Source organism: Bos indicus x Bos taurus, chromosome 17 (assembly GCF_003369695.1).
Source record: "Bos indicus x Bos taurus breed Angus x Brahman F1 hybrid chromosome 17, Bos_hybrid_MaternalHap_v2.0, whole genome shotgun sequence".
Lineage (NCBI taxonomy): Eukaryota > Metazoa > Chordata > Mammalia > Artiodactyla > Bovidae > Bos > Bos indicus x Bos taurus.
Window position 1 is genome coordinate 17,530,324 of NC_040092.1, and position 22,323 is coordinate 17,552,646.

General features: G+C 40.9%; 1 protein-coding gene across 9 annotated transcripts in view; it reads left to right on the forward strand.

Annotated features, from left to right (window-relative positions):
* Positions 1 to 2,146: 2,146 nt before the first annotated feature.
* The window catches only part of ATXN2 (ataxin 2), a 102,133-nt gene continuing 81,956 nt past the window's right edge, over positions 2,147 to 22,323 (forward strand). For 5 of the 9 annotated variants that reach the window (XM_027566771.1, XM_027566775.1, XM_027566773.1 and 2 more), the window contains exon 1: positions 2,149 to 2,992. In XM_027566771.1, coding sequence (XP_027422572.1) covers positions 2,316 to 2,992 — 677 coding nt within the window. In that variant the 5' untranslated portion in view covers positions 2,149 to 2,315. Of the gene's footprint in view, positions 2,993 to 3,976; positions 4,082 to 22,323 lie in introns of those variants that run through there. The other 4 variants (XM_027566776.1, XM_027566774.1, XM_027566777.1 and 1 more) reach the window with 3 other exon arrangements.

The window sequence follows — 22,323 nt, forward strand, 5'->3', positions numbered from 1 at the left end:
TCAAGGGATTGGTTCCAGGAACCATATAGGTATCAAAACCCAAGCATGCTCAAGTCCCCTATATAAAATGGTGTGGTATTTGCATATAACCTATAATACAGACTTCTGATTTAAAGTATTTTAAATTACCTCTTGATTACTTATAATACCTAATACAATGTGAATGTTAAGGCAATAGTTGCCAGAGTTGGCCAATTCGAGTTTTGCTTTTTGGAACTTTCAGGAGTTAAAATTTTTTTTTTCTGTTTGGAGGGGGGATTCTCTAGCAATCCAATGGTAAGGGCTTGGCTCTTTCACTGCCAGGGCCTGGTCAGGGAACTAAGATCCCACAAGCCACATGGCACAGCCAAAGAAACAAAACAAAACCTGTAAAAAAAAAAATTTCTTTCAATCCATGGTTGGTTGAATCCAAGAATGCATGAATCCCGTGAATATGGAGGGCCAACTGTATATCCATATAATGGAATACAACTCAGTGATAATAAAGAATAAAAACCCTGACATGCTATGAACTGGATAAGCCTCAAAAACATTGTCAAGTGAAAGAAGGCAAAAAACACTTTCTGTAAAATTCCCTTTATATGAAACGTACACAGTAGATAAAGACAGAAAGTAGATTAGTGGCTGCTTGTGCTGAGAATAGGAACCAGGAGTACCCTGCACAAAGGACCCTTGGGAGATAGAAATGCTCCATAATTAACTGTGACGGTGGTATAACTGTGTAAATTACTGAGAATCACTGAATTGGTGAATTTCATAGTATGTAAATCACACTTCAATAAAACCATTAAAATATAGTTTCAATAATAATAGAAGAAAACCTGAGCTTTCTCAGCATAAATGAAATCAAGTTCAGCTACCTCAGCTTCAGGTCTTCTTATTCCGCTTTCTTTTTTGCTCCCACATGTCTGGAATTTGGTCCTAACATTGAATTTTAGGACCTTGGTCTCAGATATGGCTAACTGTCAAATCATTAAACCAGAGAAAGTTGACTGTATTTCAATTTCCCCTTCCCCCAAATCCGGCTTTTTTAGGCTGTTTCCTTTGGTTTAATTTTTAAAGGATTTTGCAACTGTTGGTTTAAAAGAATGCTCTTTCCTCTCTCAACCTCCTTTTTACCTCAGATGGAAGATAAAATTGATATCCCACTTTTCACATGTTTGTAGAATATGATAACCACTTTTGCCCCACCTACGAGATTAATTTCAATTTGGCTACTGGAAGTTCACAGCTTAATCATTTTCTAAATTTTTAAAAATATCTTTACCTTTATCTGACAATTCTGGAAGACTGAGGTAAACTTTTCGTGTTTCTTCCCTACCATTTCCTGAAGTAATTTCAGTTCTTAAAAAACTAAAAAGCTTTTAGTCACTCTCCCCTAAAAGTTATCTGCTTCCAGTTTAATTGAAACACATTAAAAAACAAAAAGAAAGAAAGAAAAGGAACAGGGACTACTGTGCTGGCTACCAGGCTAAGTTAAAGTAAAACTTCTAAAGGGGCCAAGATCTAAAGTTCGCACATTCTTGTGAGGTCTGTTCTGTCTACACCGAAGGAGACCCCATTATCCATAGCTCTACCAATCATGTACAATTTCCTTTTGAGTCTCATGAATGAGGAAAAAGAAGTTCAAGTGAGGGAAACTGGGTTCAAATGAAGGTCAGATACCCAAGAGTTTTCTGGTTAGTGTTGCTGGGGTTGAGAAAGTGGGGAAAAGGTAATCAGATGTGGGTGGCCCCGGGAGGTTGTTCGATTCCAACCGTGTAGGTCTTGGCAAGGAAAGACAGGACGGCCTGTCTTTGACACCTGGCTGACACAGTGAGAGCCTACGGTGTGTGAGGTGCCGGGGATACAAAGAAAACTATGGCATGCTTGTGTTCAAGCTGACTTATATGTAGCAAGACAGTCTCGTCCTGAAGACACTCGCAGTCCATTTTCGAACTTGCATCAGGTGGGGCCAAACACGGATTTTCCTAGCAGTCTAAGAACGTTGAACGCTTGAGGGGGGCGGGGCAGAAAGGCTTCGCTCCGGTCCCCTACCCTAGGCCCGCCCTTCAGGCGAAGACAGACACGCCCTCTCCGAAGGGCAGACCCGCCTCGAGGAGGGCGGATCCGGGTAGGGCCGGCGGTCGGGGCCTCACCCGACCCCCGCGAACGCGACCCAGCGCGGCGCCCGCTCCTCACGTGTCCCTCCCGGCCCCGGGGCCGCCTCACGTTCTGCTTCCGTCCGACCCTTCCGACTTCCGGTAAAGAGTCCCCACTCCATACCTCCGCGCCCACCCGGCCTCGCCACGCGGCACCTCTGTGCCCGACCCCCGATGCGCCCGACGGCCGCAGCTCCTCGGGGCCCCGCGGCGGCTATCGAGCCTCGTCGCTTCGCTGCGGCCAGGTGGCCCGGGCGGCGCTCGCTCCCGCGGCCGGCGCGGCGGGGCGGCGGCGGCGGGGCTCCGGGACCGTATCCATCCGCCGCCCCTCCCCCGCCCGGCCCCGGCCCCCCTCCCTCCGGGCAGCGCTCTCCTCCCTCCTCCTCAGACTGTTTTGGTAGCAACGGCGGCGCGGCCCGGCCCGGCTCCCGGCGACTTCTCGGTTTCGGCGGGCCTCCCCGCCCGTTCGTCGTCCTCCTTCTCCCCCTCGCCGGCCCGGGCGCCCCCCCGGCCGCGCCAACCCGCGCCTCCCCGCTCGGCGCCCGCGCGTCCCCGCCGCGCTCCGGCGTCTCCTCGGCGCGCCCGGCTCCCGGCTGTCCCCGCCCGGCGTGCGGGCCGGTGTATGGGCCCCTCACCATGTCGCTGAAGCCTCAGCAGCAGCAGCAGCAGCAGCAGCCGCAGCCGCAGCCCGCGGCCGCCAATGCCCGCAAGCCTGGCGGCGGCGGCGGCGGCCTTCTCACGTCGCCAGCCGCCGCGCCGTCCTCAGTCTCGTCGTCCTCGGCCGCGGCTTCTTCCTCCTCCTCCTCAGTGGCGGCGGCTAGCACAGGCGGCGGGCGGCCGGGCCTGGGCAGGTGGGTGTCGCGCCTCAGCCGCCTCGGCTCGGGGCCTGGACCAGCTCGAGCCTGAAGTCCCCTCCCCCGCGGCCCGCACCGCGGTCCCCGCCCCGTGACCGGCGGGACTGGGGGCCTGCAGTGGGGGTGGGGCTCCCGTCTAGAGCCGGGGGGGGGGGGGGTCGGGTGAGGGGGCGTCGTGGGATCCCTCTGGGAATGGCGATGTCTAGGCTTTTGCAACATCCCCACCCCCTTCCGCCAAACGGTCAAGATGGAAGGACTGGGCAGCCTCCCCCTCTCCATTAAGTGTTTGGGAGGGGTTCACAGGTCTCGGTGATTGTCAGCCCTTGATCACCTTCTTTAAGGTTCCTCCGCCCCCAAACGCGGGGATGCTTGGGCACAGCTCCCATCCCCTTTAAATGTTAACATGGAAGGGTCTTTAGGTTATCTGCCTAAACTTGCCAACTCCCCCGTTTGGGAATAACGAGGGAGGGGGGGAAAGTTAGGGCAGCATCGTCCCCCCACCCCGGCCCCCCGCCTGTTAAAGGGGCAGCTGCGGGCTTATTTGAAATCATTAGGGTCTGTCCAGTCTTCTCACCCACCCGCTTCCCTGCCCAGGGAGAGATCGAAGGACCTGGTTGAGGTGAGTGGACAGGGACTCCCCCCCCCCCACCCCTCCCCATTTAAGTCTAAGGCGGCGGCCGGGGGCTCCAGAGCTGCTCTGAAATTGTGGGGCTCAGTGCAGTCTCCCGCAGCGTCCCTCCCGCCCCCACCTAAGGAAGGGGTGGGGAATGTCCGGCCCCCTCCATGCCTCCCTCCTTCCCCCGCAAGGCCTCTCCGGCGCGGGTGGTGGCTGAGCCGCATTGCTGTTCGAGGCCGCGGAGAAGGCCCCTTTGAATAGTGGTGGGCGAGGGCTGGACTGGGGACTGAGGGGGTGGTGGTGGCGGCGGCGGCAGGGCGCGGGCACGCTGTGTATTTTTCCTCAACCCTTGCCCCAATTTATACGTTTCAAGAGGAGAGGAATCGCAGCAGGAGATACGGTGGGGTTCCGGAAGGCAGAAATGCGGGTGTTTACTTGCTTGGTCTTACCCACTCCCCACCATGACCCAGGTTTGTGGTACAGACTGGGGGCTCAGCGTTGTCTCAGTGACGTGGGTCTGGCTCTGGAGTGGATGTGTGTGTGTATGTGGGGGGGTTGTCCGTATTTCACGAACTAAGAAAATGTTTAGTGTTCAAACGGAGTAGCAAATGTCAATAGACTCCATTCCATTGTGGCCAGTGTCCTTAACTTGGGGAGTGCCGCCAGAGCTCACCAAGGGCACGCAAGTCCATTTCCCCTGTGCCCCATCCATGTTGCCGGCACTGCCATGCTTCCCTTAGGCCTAGGCGGGGTTGGCAGGCTCAGATAAGGGTCCTCCTTAGATCTCCTGCCTTTAGAAGGTGGGATAAGGGGATTTTTTCATGCAGAGTTTTCTTTTTGAAAAAAGGTTTTTAGCAGTCGATTTCCAAACAATTTTCATTTGTGGCAGAAGTTATCCATCAAGATGATTCGGAGCTGATTTTTTAAGGAATTCTGCCTCCATGCGGGGCAATCGGGAACATTGATTTACTTGCTTTCTACCCTACCCACCACCCTTCCTCCCAGGTTCTCCTTTGAAGCATCTACAGATGCTTCCTATCAAAACTAGTTCAAAAAAGTGGGGGGAAATGCTTATTTTGCCAGTTCTGTCCATGTAGGGTTCTGTAACTTCAGTTCCCCATTTTCCGTGTCATCCATAGGAAAAAAAAAAAAAGGAAAAAATTTAAACATAATTTTTATTAAAAAGAGTGCACTGTTTTTTCCTTCTTGGGTTCAGATAGGAGTCTGGGGATTTCCCTGGTGGTCCAGTGGTTAAGACTTAACCTTCCAATGCAGGGGGTGCAGGCTCCATCCCTGGTTGGGGAGCTAAGATCCCACATGACTTGGGGCCAAAAAAAACAAAACATAAAACAGAAGCAATGTTGTAACCAATTGAATAAAGACTTTAAAAATGATCCACATCAAGAATCTTAAAAAAAAAAAGGAATCTGGCAGATGTATTCAATTTGTTCAAATAATTAAAAATTAAAACAGGTTGCATATGCTTTCTTAGGCTTAAAAATTATAACAATTTGTTCAAGAGTGGCTTGAGTGATCAAAACTATTTGGAATGTTTTCCTACCACAGATCTTTTTTTGTTCTTGAGACTTTATAAACATTTAAGATTTAGTTTCTTGTTTTAAGTTCTTTTATTTGAGGCATGAATTGTAGCCCTTAATTTTGTTGATAAATGTGTGACATTTCATTTAATGAGTTGAATTCATATAGTGTGAAATTCTGTTCTTTTGCATGTTTGATGTACTTGTAGAATTCCTTTCAAATTTGAATCACTGTTACTAATGTCTTTGTAAACTAAGTTACAAGTTATACTTGTGTGTATCAGCAGTTAAAATGTGTTTCTGGGACCAAAGGTGAATTAAAAAAAAATGCAGCCTTGGGTTTTTATGTTTAGAGACAATAAAATATTCTTGAATGTCTAGAAATTCACGTCTGCTTTAAATAGTACTACATTTCATCATATTTGACCTTTTTTTCTGTTGTAAATAGTGGATTTTCATGGCTTTCAAAAATTCTCTTTGTCATATGTTTTAAAGGTGGCTGTTTTCTCTTAGAAAGTTTGATTATAATCTTACCTTAATCCAATTCTTATTTTTGCCACTTTGATTTTTATATAGTTTTAGTAATTGTGTATGTTATTTTGTATTGAGCTCTTTTCTTCTTTAACACCACATTATGAATTTTCTTAAATTTTTGCTTAACCATTCTGTTGTGGGGATTTGGTCTTCCACATTTTTTGCTGTTGTAGATAGTGGTGCAGTAAGCATCTTTTTATTAACAGCTTTTTGCCTTGGTCTAATTATTTTCTTAGAGAAGGTTCCCAGGAGTGGTTTTACTGGGTCAAAGGGCTTCAAGTTTTTATGCTTGCTAGTGCCATAATTCTCTTCAGAAGACTTGTGTGTTAAAGAGGTGGCTCTTTTATAGAATGGTTTCTTTGTAGGTTGTTAAACTTCGGGGGATTTTCAAGGGAAAAGTTGGATTTACTGTCAAGTGCATACACAATTTAGTGCTTTTGTTATCTGTTTATCTTGGAATTCAGTGTCTCTGAGGCTTAATAATGTATGTGAAAATGTCTTGAAAATTGTTAATACTCATGAGGACACTATTGTGCTGATGATTCTCATTAGAGGAATGACAGTCTTGAGGACCTTATTCTAAAACTTTTTCGTGTTTTGGTTAACCTTCCTTGTTCATCTCAAAATATTTTTTAATCAGCTGCTAGTTTATGATCGAAGTATTTTTGGGTAACTTTTTTTTTAAATTTTATAATACTTTTGGGAATTATCACTAGTTAAACCTTATCTCTTTCTGTTCCACATTCTCTTCCCCAGTTTTAAAAAAGAAATATGTGTGTGTGTATTTACATAGACATAGATAGGAGTTTGCAGTCCTATTACTGTATTCCAGACTCTAAATAACGGGCTTCCTCGTTGGCTCAGTAGGTAAAGAATCTGCCTGCAACGTTAGGAGACACAGGAGACAGTGGGTTTGATCCCTGAGTTGGAAAGATCCCCTGAAGGAGGAAATGGCAACCCTCTTCAGTATTCTTGCCTGGGAAATCCCATGGACAGTAGAGTCTGGCGGGCTACAATCCATGGGGTCACAAAGAGTCGAACATGGCAGAACACTTGCACGTTATTAGAATTTCTTTGGGTACAGGATTAAGTGTGAGTGAAAATTTTTAGTAATTTTCAGTTTAGGACTTGCTTACTGCTTCTTTCTCTTAGGCATTGTGATTTAGAAATTATGCTGCAGTTCATAGTAATTATTTATCATGTTTCCTTTTAAATATTGGTGAGATTTTCATGTCTTTAAATTTCTTATAGAAGAGCCTAAAGAAAACTGCATTCGTTCAGTACATTCATTGAAAATCTGTGTACAATAGAGATGTAGGTACTTGAGATATTTATAAAAGAAAAGATAGCTCTCTCCTGTTGCTTACTTGTTGAGTCACTAAGTCCTGTCCAACTCTTGCGACCCCCATAGCCTGTAGCCAGACTCCTGTCCGTGGGATTTCCAAGGCTGGAAAACTGGAATGCGTTGCCATTTCCTTCTCCAGAGAGTGTTCCCCACCTAGGGATCGTACCCTTGTCTCTTGATCTCCTGCATTGGTAGGCAGCTTCTTTACCACTGAGCCACCTAGGAAACCCTTTTACATTCTGATGTGGCATATTAAGGGAGTGTGATATGGAGTGTGGGGGAAAAGAATGGGTTGCAATTTTAAATGGATCGGGGAGGCCTTGTTGAAGAGATAACGTTTGAACAAAGTTTTGAAGGTGTGGTAGTTAGCCATTTGCTTTTAATCAAGATTAACTAATCATATGGCCTCAATTGTAGTTTATAAGGTTTAAACTGCATCCTCCTTTGCTAATTCATTCTTTTATGTGGATATTGATGGTAGTCAAATTTGAAATTAATCTAGAGGTAATATAGATGGCTGTTAAATGAGTTACATTTTTGTTTTTTAGTTGGCTTTTTAATTTTATCTTATCAGTTTAATTTTCATTTTAAATATCTAGAGAAAAATACACTTACAATTTTTTTTATTGGTTAGATAGTATCACTGACGCTATATGAATTTGAGCAAACTCCAGGAGATAGTAGAGGACAGAGGAGCCTGGCAGGCTGCAGTCCATGGGGTAGCTAAGAGTGGGACATGATTGAGCGACTGAACAATAGCAAGTTGATTTACAGTGTTGTGTTAGTTTCAGGTGTACAAATACACTTTTTAAGGTTTGGCAAAAACCTACAACAAATGAGTTATCTTTGACAAAGGTAAAAGTAAGACTATACTTGCTTATACATTTTGCATTCTGAAAAGGCAACACAGTGCATGCTATCGGTCACCCTGCTTCTCTTTTGGTTAAATGTAAATTTGTATTTTCTCTGTTTCTCTAATTAGAGAGACAATTATACTTTTACACAGGGGATGTTAACTCATATCATAGCTATTTAATAGACATATGTTTCAACTTAAGGCAGTTTTTTTCCCTAAGTCGTTACAGCTGTGTTAGCACTTATTTTCATCATTGCAGAGTGTGCTTTTATACCTTGAAAAGGATTTTTAAGCTTTTATAAAATTTTTTCCCCTAGAATTGTAATTTTCTATTTTGATGAGATAGTAATGGTATTTTGATATCATATTAAAGGTTTAAGCCTAAAGAAAACCCTATCTTTGTAGCTATTTTAAATGATTGTGACTTTGATGGAGATACAGTTTATTAACAGGTTTACCTGCTACTGTATCTTTTTAATTGAAAGTACTTGCCTTTTTTGTTGTTTTTTAAAATATATCTGGGTCATCTATGACTGTTAACCATACCATTTTAAGAGGTCCATACAGTGATCTTTTTAAGGAAGACTGTCATAAAGAGCAGATTGCGCTTTCCTCTTGAAGTCTTTTTGCCTCCTAAGATGTTAGACTTCAAAAATAAGGATATATTCATCAGAAAATTTACTCATCAGTGAACATGAAGCTTTGGAAAGGTTGTAGCACCTAAGTCTAGAATTTGTAATGTAGACATTTTTGATACCATAACCTTTGCTGACATTATTGATGATTAGAAATAAATTGAGCTGTCTTTTTTTTTTTTTATGTATCTTTAAAGAATAATTTTCTACTAAAAAATTTTCTTATATATATATTGGGCGCATGCACACACACACACACACTCACTCACTCACTCACTCTGCTTTGGGGCATACAGACGTATAGAATGTGGTCCGCACTGCTTAGAATAGAGATGAGAGATGTACTTAACATTGTCCAAATCAGATTCTTTCTTGAAATTGAGAAAGTCCTTGTGTATTTCCTCGTTTGTATTTGAAAGTTCTATTGTTTATAACTTGAAAAACTGTGTTTTAAAAAAAGTGCATTTAAACACTTAATTGTAGAAGAGTGCAGAGAATTTTTTTTTTAAAGTCCAAACTCATTTATTTAGCATTTAAAAAAATTTTAAACACTATTTATTTATTTAGTTGGCTGTGCCAGGTCTTAGTTGCAATATATGGGATCTAGTTCTTTGACCAGAGATTGAACCCAGGCCCCCTGCATTGCAAGCATGGAGTCTTAGCCACTGGACCCCCGGGAATTCCCCTGAATTCTTTAAATTAAAATCTCTCACAATCTTTTCTTTGAGATAACTACTGTTAGAAATTTGGTGTATGTCTTTTCAGACTTTGTGAAAACTGTTTTGGATTCAAGAGTATATATTGTCTTTCAAAATATTTTTTTCCCTAAAACAAGATTTTAGAGCATAACAAAATAACAGAAACTCTTGTCTTAGAAGGGAAGAAATTTTAACTTTTGAGAAGTTAGGGCACTTGCCCAGCGCAACCTATTTGTAGAATTTTTTTTATATCTCCCTCACTTTCAATAAGTGCAGACAGAGACATAAACAAGATCATGCTGTATAGTTAAAAGAAAACATAGCCACAGTCAGTTTTTGCCTCTCAGGATATCTTTTGTAACCTTGATCTTGGCTCAATGAAATAGAAGGTCTGTTTGCTCATCTTTTTAAGAAAATACGTGATTCTGTATATACGTGGTGTAAAATCTGCTTAAATATTAAATCCTTTGTTTTGTTATTTTTAGTAGTATAGTATTGTTACAAATCTGGGTTGTTGATGAAAATTTACCACAACTGTTAATCTTAGGCTTTATTTGCTTAAAATTATTTGCAGTTGTATTCATGTGAAAATTTGAAATTCCTTTTAATTTAAAATAATTCTTACGTAGCTTGCTTATACTTTAAGCCTTGAAGTTGAGTCAAGTGGCTATAAAATATCAGTTTCATGCCATGATTAGTAGCTAGCAGCATTTAGGGAACTGGATAAAATGGCATGCTATAATGGACTCTTTGTAATTCTCATCAGTTTTGTGGTGCATGGCTTATTTTTACTGAGTTCCAGAACTTCAGAATGTTGTCCTCTTGAAAGTGTTACCTTGAGAGACTATCTACCAGTGTTGTCAATGTCAAATATTTTTGATTGCCACTTTGTTCGTAATGCCTTTTATAAGTCGTATGTTAAAAAATATTCTTACAGGTAATCTTTGTAAGTAATCTAGAGTAATCCTGATTATAGTCTTAGTTTTTAAAAAATAAGTCTTTTTTTGAATCAAATTGTACATTCTTCTTTTGGAGCTCATAAACATTTTTTGTGGACCTTGGGTAGTTAACTATTTTCATTCCGAAACACACTTGAAAATAAGGTAGAGAAAAGACTTAAGGTCTTTATGTTGAACCTTGTGCCGATTACAGAAAGGGGAGTGCTTCAGGGCATCTTCTCACTTCATACATGCTTCTGCTTTGCTTGTTCTTTTTATATGTATATTTACATGTGTGTAAATGATTTTGTTTATTTTTGGCTGTGCTGGGTCTTCATTGCTACACACGGGCTTTCTCTAGTTGTGGCCAGCGGGGGCTGCTCACTAGTTACTGTGCAAGGGCTTATCATTGCAGTGGCTTCTGCAGAGCACTGGCTGTAGAGCTCTCAGGCTCAGGAGTTGTGGCACGTGGGTTTATATGTCCTGCAGTGTGTGGAACCTTCCAGACTAGGAGTTGAACCTGTTTCCCCTGCATTGGCAGGTGGATTCTTAACCACTGGCCCATTAGCCAAGTCCTTTAGCTTGCTTTTTTGATTTACAGATTGCCAGCAAGTAGAATGTTTTAGGGCAAACATTGGTAGCAGTGAGAAGTAATAATAGTATGATAGGAAGTTAAGAGATGGGAAAATAATAAAAAACAGACACAAGACCTCAAAAGTTTATCATCATGGGTGTTTTGACTATAAATTGGTAACTCCATGCTTTTGTACACCCCAGAGGCATTACTATTTTATGGTATAATGTAGTTAATTGATGTGCTCCTAATGGTGACTCATAAGACAAGGTTAAATTGTTTTTTCATCTTTCAAAGGAGTATTTCAAACTGTGGGTGATGAACACTTAGTAAGTTGTAAGATCACTTTAGTGGATTATGACAGGCCTTTTAGAAACATTTTGAAAAAGTGCAATGCCCTGTAGTATCTTATTCTAAGGGTGAGGATTGTTTTAAGGAATTTGTTTCAATTACTGTATATATACTCTTACAATTTAAACTAATTTTTCACTGGTGTAGTCAAAGTCACTGATTTAGAGGCACCGAGATACAGTAAAAGGATTGAGAAAGTGTTTTGCAGTTAATATCTACACTAAAGTTGCCAGATTTAGCAAATAAAAATACCCAGTTAAACTTGCATTTTTATTTTTAAAAAAACAGTTGATTTACAATGTTGTGTTAGTTTGAGGTGTACAGCAAAGTGATTCAGGCATGTGTATTCTTTTTCAGATTTGTTTCCCTCATAGATTATTACAGAATATTGAGAATAGTCCTCTGTGCTGTACAGTAGGCCCTTGTTGGTTATCCAGTTTATATATAGCTGTGTGTGTGTGTCAGTCCCAAACTTCTAATTTATACCCCCCCAACTGGAATTTCTGATAAACAACCACTAATTTTTTGGTATAAATAGGTCCCAAATTGCATGGAACAAAATTATTTATTATCTGAAATCCAAATTTAACTGCGTATCTTTTATCTGATAATCCTAATCTGGACTAGAATTGGAGTTCATCCCCTCGTGACTAAAATTTAAGTTCTGAGGACCACAACTTCATTTTGTTCACGATTGTGTAGTAGTCTTCTGAACCATGCTTGACACTTAAGTGGTCAGATGGTTGAGTGAACAAATGGGCAAGTTACTCTCAGGCTCAGTTTCTGTACTTATTAAAGCGGGAAAGAATACCTTCCTTAGAAAGTGAGATTCTGCATTTTTATTACATTAATATATTGACATATATTAAGCTGTCAATATTTTATGCTTTTTGGGTCACTCCCATGCATTTGTGGGATCTTACTTCTGCGACCAGGAGTCAAACCTGGGTCCTTGGCAGTGAAAGCATAAAGCCCTAACCATTAATAAGCCAGGTAATTCCCTCAGTATTTTAGAATTACACAGATTTGGAGTTGGAAGTGACTCTGGTGAGTTTTTAGTTTTCATTTTCTTTACTGTTGAAGAAATTAAGGCCACAGACATTATTTGCGAATATTCTCTCATCATTGGCTGCATAACTGACTTTAGAATCTTGTTCCCTCTTCTTTGTATTAATAATATGTTTCTTCAGAATTGTTTTCAAAATTTGATACTAATTTAGTATTCTAAGGAGAAATCTACCTATCTAGAAAAAGTTTCTCTATGTGTTCCAATTAGACTTTGCTATTTTTTGTTTTCTGACACGTATAAGTGGCAAAGTGTCTCTTTAGTCCTTTTAACTTAGGAACTGGAATCCAAAGTGAAGTTCCTCTGTTTCTACCGGGCATGCTTTTCCTTTCTTGATCCTTAATCTGGCTGGCAAATAGGTTTCACTTTGTCTGTTAATTGTGATTGATAGGTGTATTGTTTGGAGGATTCTGAGATTTCATTTGGCTTTAGAGAAGAGATGTAGATAGAGAAAGGGGGTGGATTGAGTCTTTTTATCATGGTCACCAGAGGGTATTTGCTGACTGTAGCTTAGTAAACTTCCTGATTGGTTACTTCATGGCCAGATACTTCGCGCATACTCCATAGCCATGAGAATCTTTGTCATCACCTCAAAAAAAAAAAAAAACTCTCCTAAACATCTTCAATTGTGTACTGTTTCTGTTCAGAAACTTTTAGTGGCTCTCATTTCTAGCTGAATCAAATCCAGACTATTAATGAATAGTCTGTTAGTCAAGTCCCTCCACAGATTGTGGATACTGTATTCTCTAGAATAAATCAAGTTGTGTCAGTCTAGTTATCTTGTCCTCCTAAGCATAGGTTTTTGAAGTCTTAGCCCAGATTCTCTCTTGCATGGTGTTTCACCATATTTGCCCTAGGAAAATGGGATTCTTCCTGTGCCCCTGTAGCTTTTGACAAGTTTTGTTCCTGTGGTATTCAGTGTATGGTGGGTGTTTTGTTTTGTTTTAATATTTATTTATTTATTTATTTGGCTGCATCAAGTCTTAGTTGTGACACTTGTGCTCCAGAGTGTGTGGGCTCAGTATTTGTGGCTCGAAGGCTTCATAATGTTCCATGGCATTATGTTCCCCTACCAGGCATGAAACCCATGACCCTTGAATTTCAAGGCAGATTCTTAACCACTGGACCACCAGGGACATACCATATGCAGTGCCTTGTATTTAAGTGCAGCAGCTCCTCCACTTGGCAGGCTTTCTCCTTAGGATGATCTCTGAAATAGAAGCACAGCTACACCACAGAACAAAAGTGGGTTCATCCCACCAATAGAGGGCCTTTTTTGTTTTTTCCATTTTGGGGAGGGGAGTGGGTTTATGGTCATTTTGTAGTCAGTGACCCTTGTCATTTTAAACTTCTCTGTGTTTATTGTGTTTGAGCTTAGTTTGTTGTTGTTAAAGTTGTCATTTTCAGAGAGAGCAGCAGCAGTGAGGATTGATAGCTCCAGTCAGAAGAAAGCACTTAATTATGGTAGAAATGAGAGATTTTAAAAAATAAGTAGTAGGAAATGATAGCTTGGGATGAGACAAATTATTCTGAAGGACAGAGAGCAGAAAGTACCATGCTTATTGAGTCAGTAATAATCAGCTAAAGTTAAAGAGAATTAGTGGATGAAATGGAAAAACTTGGAAGTTTGCAGGTAGTAGTGTTAATTTGGGAGAAGGCTAAAGTAGTTAAAATGCTATTGCTGAAATTTTTGTAGACCTACAAACAGTGCTACAGGTTCACAGTTCATTGAATAAAGAGTCTAAGGCATCTCCAGTGATAACAGAAAAGATTATTAAGTGATTGTCTTTTGGGAAAAGATGCCAAATAGAATGTTCATATATTGGGTCTTTAAGTGTTTAAACTTTCTCCTGTCCATTTTGGACTTAGGATCACAGGGATAAACAGAAGAACTTTTTAAAATTTCTTTGCTCAGTGTGCTGTGGTTTAGCTTAAATTGCTTGACAGTTATTGTAGTAAATTGTATTTTAATTAGACATACTGAAATATAATTCACAAAAAATAAAGTTCACCCTTTTTAGTGTGGAGAGGAAAATGGCAACCCACTCCAGTATTCTTGCCTGGAGAATCCCATGGATGGAGGAGCCTGGTGGGCTACCTTTCATGGGGCCACAAAGAGTCGGACATGACTGACTGACTAACACTTTTTAGTGTACAGTTCTAGAGTTTTGAAAAATATAGTCATAAAACTACCACCACAATCATAGTATCATCCCATAAAGTTTTCCTTCTTTTCAGTCAGTCCCCTTCCTCCAAACCTGGCAATCACTGATCTATTTCCTAACATTTTGAAAGTGAAAGTCATTCAGTTGTGTCCAACTCTTTACGACCCCATGGACTCTACAGTCCATGGAATTCTCCAGGCCAGAAGACTGGAGTGTCTTTCTCTTCTCCAGGGGATCTTTCCAACCCAGGGATCGAGCCCAGGTCTCCCGCATTGCAGGTGGATTCTTTACCAGCTGAACCACAAAGTTTCGTCTTTATACAACCTTTTGTGATTGCCTTCTCTCACTTAACAAAATACTTTGAGATTCATGTTAACTGCATGTAACAGTTTCTTCCTTTTTCTTGTTGAGTAGTGTTCTGTTGTGTGCAAGTACAATGGTTGTTTATCAAATGATAGACTTTTAAATTGTTAGCAGTTTTTGGCTATTATGAATAAAGCTGCTGTGAATATTTATGTACAGGTTTTGTGTGGTCATAACAATTTTATTTCTCTTGATTAAATACATAGAAAAGGAATTGCTAAGTTGTATGGCAAATGTTTATTTATTTTTAAAAGTAATTGCAAAACTTCTAAAGTAACTGATTTTTTTTTTTTTTTTTTTCGTTTGTAAAGTTCATTTTTGGCTGTGCTGGGTCTTTGTTGCTGCACGTATGTTTTCTTTAGTTGCAGCAAGTGGGGCTATTCTCTAGTTACAGTGCATGGGCTTCTCACTGCAGTGACTTCTTGTTGCAGAGCACGCGCTCTAGAGCATGGGCTCAGTAGTTGTGGCGCACGGGCTTAGTTGCCCATGGCATGTGGCATTTTTCTGGACCAGGGATTGAACCAGTGTCCCTTTTATTGGCAGGTGAATTCTTAACCACTGGACCAACAGGATAGTCCCAGTAACTGATTTCTAACTTCTCTAATTTCTTGGCAACGCTTGGTATTGTTCAGTTGCTAAGTCGTGTCTGGCTGTTTGTGACTCCATGGACTGTAGTGCGCCAGGCTCCTGAGTCCATGGAATTTCCCAGGCAAGAATACGGAAGGGGGTTGCCATTTCCTTCTCCAGAAGATCTTCCCGATCAAGGGATCGAACCCAAGTCTCCTGCATTGGCAGGCAGATTCTTTACTACTAAGTCACCAGGGAAGCCCAACACTTGTTACGGTAGTTTTTAATTTCAGTTATTCTGGTGGCTATGTAGTGATATTTCATTGTGGTTTGACTCCATTTCCTTATGCCTAATGATATTGAACATCTTTTCATGTGCCATTTGTTTATCTTTGGTGACAAGAAACTATTTGGGATCTAACTTCTTTGAGAGTAAAGGAACTTCTGTATTTGCATTGTCTGCCTTGTAGATTTAGAGCATCTTGAGGACAGGGACAAGTGCTTTGCACTACTTTGTATACCTAGTAAGTGGTAGATTATTTATTGACTCTATGAACATTGGTTTCATTATTAAGCAGATGAATTTACCCTACCAAGGAAAAGTTGTCACCTCCAATGGAACATGGCATTTATTTTATAGGCAAACCATAGTTAAACTTTTTGAGTACCTCGTGTTTGCTTGGTTTTGGGGAATACAGTGGTGAATAAGCCAGAGGCGGTCTCTCCCTTCCTGGAGCTTATATACTATTATTAAGGGAAACAGGGCAGAAAGTTCAAACCTTTGATTCCCCACAATATGTTTGAGTTGCTAATGCTTACTTAATGTGCTTCTGTCTTATAAAGTATTGGAAGGAAGTCTTTTAGATGAAGAGGAAAAAGGCTTATTGCTTTTTCAGAAGATCGACCCTCTTACTAGCATTCTGGTATGTTGCTAAGGGTCTTATTCCTTTTAATGCTTTTGGGATAGCCACTGATGAGTAACAGAAATCACTATGTTTGAGAAGTCTCCTGGTCTAAGCTTGTGAAAGCCGACTAGGGTCATAATTGAAAGGGAGAGGAAAATGAGCTTCCTGTTTTGCTGGGGCATATACCTACCTTTTACATATATATATATATATATATAAAATATATGCACTTTTTTTTCTCATTTGATTATCACACAATCCTGTTAGATAATCTGTTGGGCCTTCCCATTTTACCTGTGAGGAAGCTAAGGCCCAGAGAAGCTAAGTGACCTGTTTAAACTTTGCTAGAAAGTGGCAGAGATGCAGTGACTTACTATTTTTTTTTTTTTTAGGATCTCTGAAAAAGTATATGCAAGTGAGAATAGGAGAAAACTGGTGATGAATTTAAGGAATGTTACAATTAGTTTCTTATTTTAACTGACCAGGAATTGAGTCACTAGCTTCACTGAGTGAAGGAATGTACGTAAACCACCTCCTTGGGATGAAAAGTGGAAAAGGAAATGACGAATTTACATTTGTGACAGATAAGGAATTTAGTTATTCATAATCTGTAAATGTTACATAGGAAGTCTATATATTTTTAACTCAATCTAAAAGGTTAGAGAATAAATGAGAATTCCTATTTATTATAACACTTTTTTCCCTCTGTAAAACGTGTTAGAAAAAACTAGCATTTGTGAGCCAAATGGAAGCCATTTTTCTGAAGGAAAAAGTCTATAGATATGTATATATGATGTGAAAACAGTTTGTGGAGCGCTTTCTATTTATATAATGATAGTTACCATTTATTTCATGCCTATTAGGTTTCAGGAATCATGCCAAGTGCATTACTTATATATCCTTTAATCCTTAGAACAGCCCAGCCTGTCATGTTGGTAGTGCCATATCCACTTTACAGATGAGGAAATGGTGGTTCAGACAAATTAAGGAACTTGTCCAGGGTCAAGGGCTAGGAAGTGATAAAGCTGAGATTCTAACCCTGTAAGACTTCAGAGTTTTGCTTTTAATAACTGTGCCCCACTGCTTCTAGTTTAGCTCTATGACAAAACAAAAGCAGATAAAAATCAATGAAGAAAGCAATTTAGTCATTATTAGCCATAAAATGGCTTCAATTAACCATGCCTTAGTCCTGGCAGTTCTCTTGATAAATGGATCTGATAAGCTCAAGATTTTTATTTTAAAATTTGAAAGCAGTGTTATAAATGGTGGTGCTTTCTGCATCTGCCTATTTTGTAATTGATAGTTGTTATCCATAATTAATTTGAACTCAGTAGTACCGTACTATGTTGTGGGTTAAGAAGGCATTTTTTACTTGATCTAAGAATTCCAACACCACTTACGTTTCTGTAGGAGAATTAGTGCTAGAACCAACTTCTCCACTCTGTCTTAGTCAAACTGGAGACTGCATAGCCCTGGGGCTAGAAGGATACACTGAGTGAAGCTTCAGCAGCACATATTAGTCCTTCAAAAAGAAGGGATTGAATAGTTGAAGAAATGATTTCTCTGTTCCGTGGCTTTTAGAGAAGTTTCTGGCTATGGTGCAGTTATCTGTGGGCCAGATAATCATTTTAGCTATCATATATTTTATTCGTATTATAGCACATTAATTTTTCACACCTGTTTAACCTAGCCTTCCTTTTGCTATTAGATTTAAACTCTATTTTTGTTGGGCCAACTATCTGTTCAAAAATCATCTTATTCCCAAGCCTGAGGTCCTCTTCACTCTCAATCCTTGCCATAATCTAAACCAGGGGTTGGCAGATCTTCTGTAAAAAGGCAAATAATAAATATTTTGGGCCTACAGGCCTCATGGAGAAGGCAGTGGCACCCCACTCCAGTACTCTTGCCTGGAAAATCCCATGGACGGAGGAGCCTGGTGGGTTGCAGTCCAGGGGGTCACTAAGAGTTGGACACTACTGGTTGACTTCACTTTCACTTTTCACTTTCATGTATTGGGGAAGGAAATGGCAGCCCACTCCAGTGTTCTTGCCTGGAGAATCCCAGGGATAGGGGAGCCTGGTGGGCTGCCGTCTGTGGGGTCACACACAGTCGGACACGACTGAAGCGACTTAGCAGCAGCAGCAGCATAGAATCACTGGGCACAAAGATAAAGAAAGATACAGGCCTCATACTATCTTTTTTGCTTCTTCTTCTTCTTCTTTTTTTTTTTTTTTTTTACCTTTTTAAATGTAAAAATCATTCTTAGCTCTGGGCCATGTAAAAACAGGCCACAGAACCATGGACATTTGCCAATCCCATTTTATCTTTCTGTCATGTTTTTCATTAACTCTTCAGAACATGACCTCCATTTAAATCAGCATGGTCTCCTTTTCTCATCGCCTCTGCAGGTATCAAGCTCAGCCTCTACTCCCTGCCTGCTCTTCTATCAGAATTCTCCTTTTCCACATTCTTATACTTAGCCTCTAAGATCTGGTTCACATGTTCCATGAAACTAATTCTCATTTATTTTATCAACTCCTGCAGAACTTAGCTTGTCCTAAATATATTAGCTTTCTTATTTGAAAACATGTTCCATGTTTTACCATAGTAGCTTGCTATATATAAACTATAAGAATGAAAAGAATCACATTTCTCCTCAGACTGTTTTCTGGTAAATGCCTAAAGTAACACTGTTTCTTTTCACAAGTCAGTGTTCCTACTCCTCCTCCAAATCTGAATTTTAGAATTGGAAGCTTGCATTTGAGATCATGACTCATCCTCTTTATTTTACACAGGAGCAAGAACTTTAAATGGCTTGTCCAGAGTTGCACACTATTTATTTAGCACCCTGCAGGTTATTTCACTTGTGCTTGAGTTTCTTCCTCTATGAAATGAAAGTGATGAGGATTAAATGAATTACATGTGAAAAATACTTAAATCAGTGCCTGGCATGTGGTAAGTGCTTAGTAACTTTCAGCTGTTACTATTAGTGTGTTTGGAAATAAGTAAAAACGACTTGAGCAAGTAAGCTGCTTGTTAATGGGTTTAGGGTAATACTATTAATATAATAGTAGACACAGTTTAACATTTCATTGAGTTGGTATGCATACTATTGATTACGTCACTAAAAGTTTGAAGCTATCAAGACTGGAATAGTTAAACAATGAATGAGCAGCTCTGCTTCCAGGTTACGCAGTGAGTGTAGTTGGGAATGGCAGGCATGTAGGGAGTGTAAACTGGTAGTACTGAGAAGCAAGTGAATGACTGCTTTGGGTGTTCAGTTCAGTTCAGTCACTCAGTCATGTCCGACTCTTTGTGACTCCGTGGACTGCAGCATGCCAGGCCTCCCTGTCCATCACCAGCTCCTGGAGCTTACTCAAACTCATGTCCATCGAGTCGGTGATGCCATCCAACCATCTCATCCTGTCGTCCCCTTCTCCTTCCGCCTTCAATCCCTCCCAGCATCAGAGTCTTTTCCAGTGAGTCAGTTCTTCGCATCAGGTGGCCAAAGTATTGGGAGTTTCAGCTTCAGCATCAGTCCTTCCAGTGAACATTCAGGACTGATTTCCTTTAGGAAGGACTGGTTGTATCTCCTTGCTGTCCAAGGGACTCTCAAGAGTCTTCTCCAACACCACAGTTCAAAAGCATCATTTCTTTGGCGCTCATCTTTCTTTATAGTCCAACTCTTACATCCGTACATGACTACTGGGTCAGTAGTGAAGAAAAAAACTTTAAAAAGCAGTGAGGGTTGAGATGGATCTTGAGGAATGATAAGCAGTTTCCAGTGAGGCTGTGGAAGAGAAGAGGACGTTCTAGGCAGGGAAAAGTTTGTGCCAAAGTACACAGATGCTTATAAACATGATTGTTGGCTGAAAATTTTGGTTCACAGTGTGGAAGAATTGGAGGAGATTAAGTATTAAAGCATGGAGACAGACTTGAAACTCTTTGTAGTCAGAGAAGAAATGAAGTGAGCTTGAAATAAGTGCTAATTAGAATTTTTTTAATGAGAATTTTTTAAAAGAAAATTTCAACATATATAAAAGGAACAATTTAAGACCCTACAGTTATCAGTGAATGGCTCATCTTGTTTCCCATTACTCCCCTCCCCGTTAGCACTTGTCTTTTGAAGGGGATTAAAGTTGTTCTGAGGCCCCAGGAAATATAAATGACTAATGGGTAAAACCATTGGGGAGAGACTTGAGTTCAGTATAAGGAAGCACTCCTGGTATACGTCAGAGGGAATGGATGCTTTGGAAAGTAGGTAACACCTACTCCTGGAGAAGCTCAAAGAAAGGACTGCATTGTCCATTATGGCAGCCACTATCTACATATGGCTATTAACATTAAAGTTCTTTAGTGTGGCCTGCATTTTAAATTTAATTAATTTTCGGCCATACCAGCATGCAGGATCTTAGTTCCCCAACCAGGGATCAGACTCGTGCTCCCTGCAGTGGAAGTGCTGTGCAGAGTCTCAACCACTGGACTGCCAGTGTTATGTCCTGCTATTTATATTTAGAATTAAGTTAATTAAAATGTAAGAAAAATCAGCTTCTCAGTCACGCTAGCCATATTTCAAGTGCTCAGCTGCCACATGTGCCTAGTGGCTACTGTATTGGGCAGCATAGATATAGAAGTTTTTAAAAAATTCATTATAGAAAGTTCTATTGGACAACACTAAACTTGAACCCCCAGGATTCCATTTTATCCAAAGTACGTGTAACTTTTGGTGTATCTAGGCCATAGGTGTATCTAACTGTGCATGGCTTTGTGGCCAAGCCTTCCTCTGAGTAAAACTAATATGAGGGAGATAATTGTGTTCACTTCAGTTCCTCAGTTGTGTCCGACTCTTTGTGACCCCATGAACCGCAGCATGCCAGGTCTCCCTGTCCATCACCAACTCCCGGAGTCCACCCAAACCCACGTCCATTGTGTTGGTGATGCCATCCAACCATCTCATCCTCCGTCGTCCCCTTCTCCTGCCCTCAATCTTTGCCAGCATCAGGGTCTTTTCAGATGAGTCAGCTCTCTGCATTAGGTGGCAGAAGTATTGGAGTTTCAGCCTTATCATCAGTCCTTCCAATGAATATTCAGGACTGATCTCCTTTAGGATGGACTAGTTGGATCTCCTTGCAGTCCAAGGGACTCTCAAGAGTCTTCTCCAACAGCACAGTTCAAAAGCACCAATTCTTTGGTGCTCAGCTTTCTTTATAGTCCAACTCTCACACCCATACATGACTACTGGAAAAACCATAGCCTTGACTAGACGGACCTTTGTTGGCAAAGTAACGTCTCTGCTTTTTATTTATTTATCCCAGTCCCCCCGTCTCTGCTTTTTAATATGCTGTCTAGGTTGATCATAACTTTCCTTCCAAGGAGCAAGCATCTTTTTAATTTCATGGCTGCAGTCGCCATCTGCAGTGATTTTGGAGCCCAGAAAAATAAAGTCAGCCACTGTTTCCACTGTTGCCCATCTATTTGCCATGAAGTGATGGGACCAGATGCCATGATCTTTGTTTTCTGAATGTTGAGCTTTAAGCCAACTTTTTCACTCTCTTCTTTCACTTTCATAAAGAGGCTCTTTAGTTCTTTGCTTTCTGCCATAAGGGTGGTGTCATCTGCTTATCTGAGGTTATTGATATTTCCCCGGGCAATCTTGATTCCAGCTTGTGCGTCCTCCGGCCCAGCGTTTCTCATGATGTGCTCTGCATAGAAGTTAAATAAGCAGGGTGACAATATACAGCCTTGACATACTCCTTTTCCTATTTGGAACCAGTCTTTGTTCCATGTCCAGTTTTTTTCCATGATCCAGCGGATGTTGGCAATTTGATCTCTGGTTCCTCTGCCTTTTCTAAAACCAGCTTGAACATGTGGAAGTTCATGGTTCATGTATTGCTGAAGCCTGGCTTGGAGAATTTTGAGCATTACTTTACTGGCTTGTGAGATGAGTGCAATTGTGTGGTAGTTTGAGCTTTCTTTGGCATTGCCTTTCTTTGGGATTGGAATGAAAACTGGCCTTTTCCAGTCCTGTGCCCACTGCTGAGTTTTCCAAATTTGCTGGCATATTGAGTGCAGCACTTTCACAGCATCATCTTTCAGGATTTGAAATAGCTCAACTGGAATTCCATCACTAGCTTTGTTCGTAGTGATGCTTCCTAAGGCCCACCTGACTTCACATTC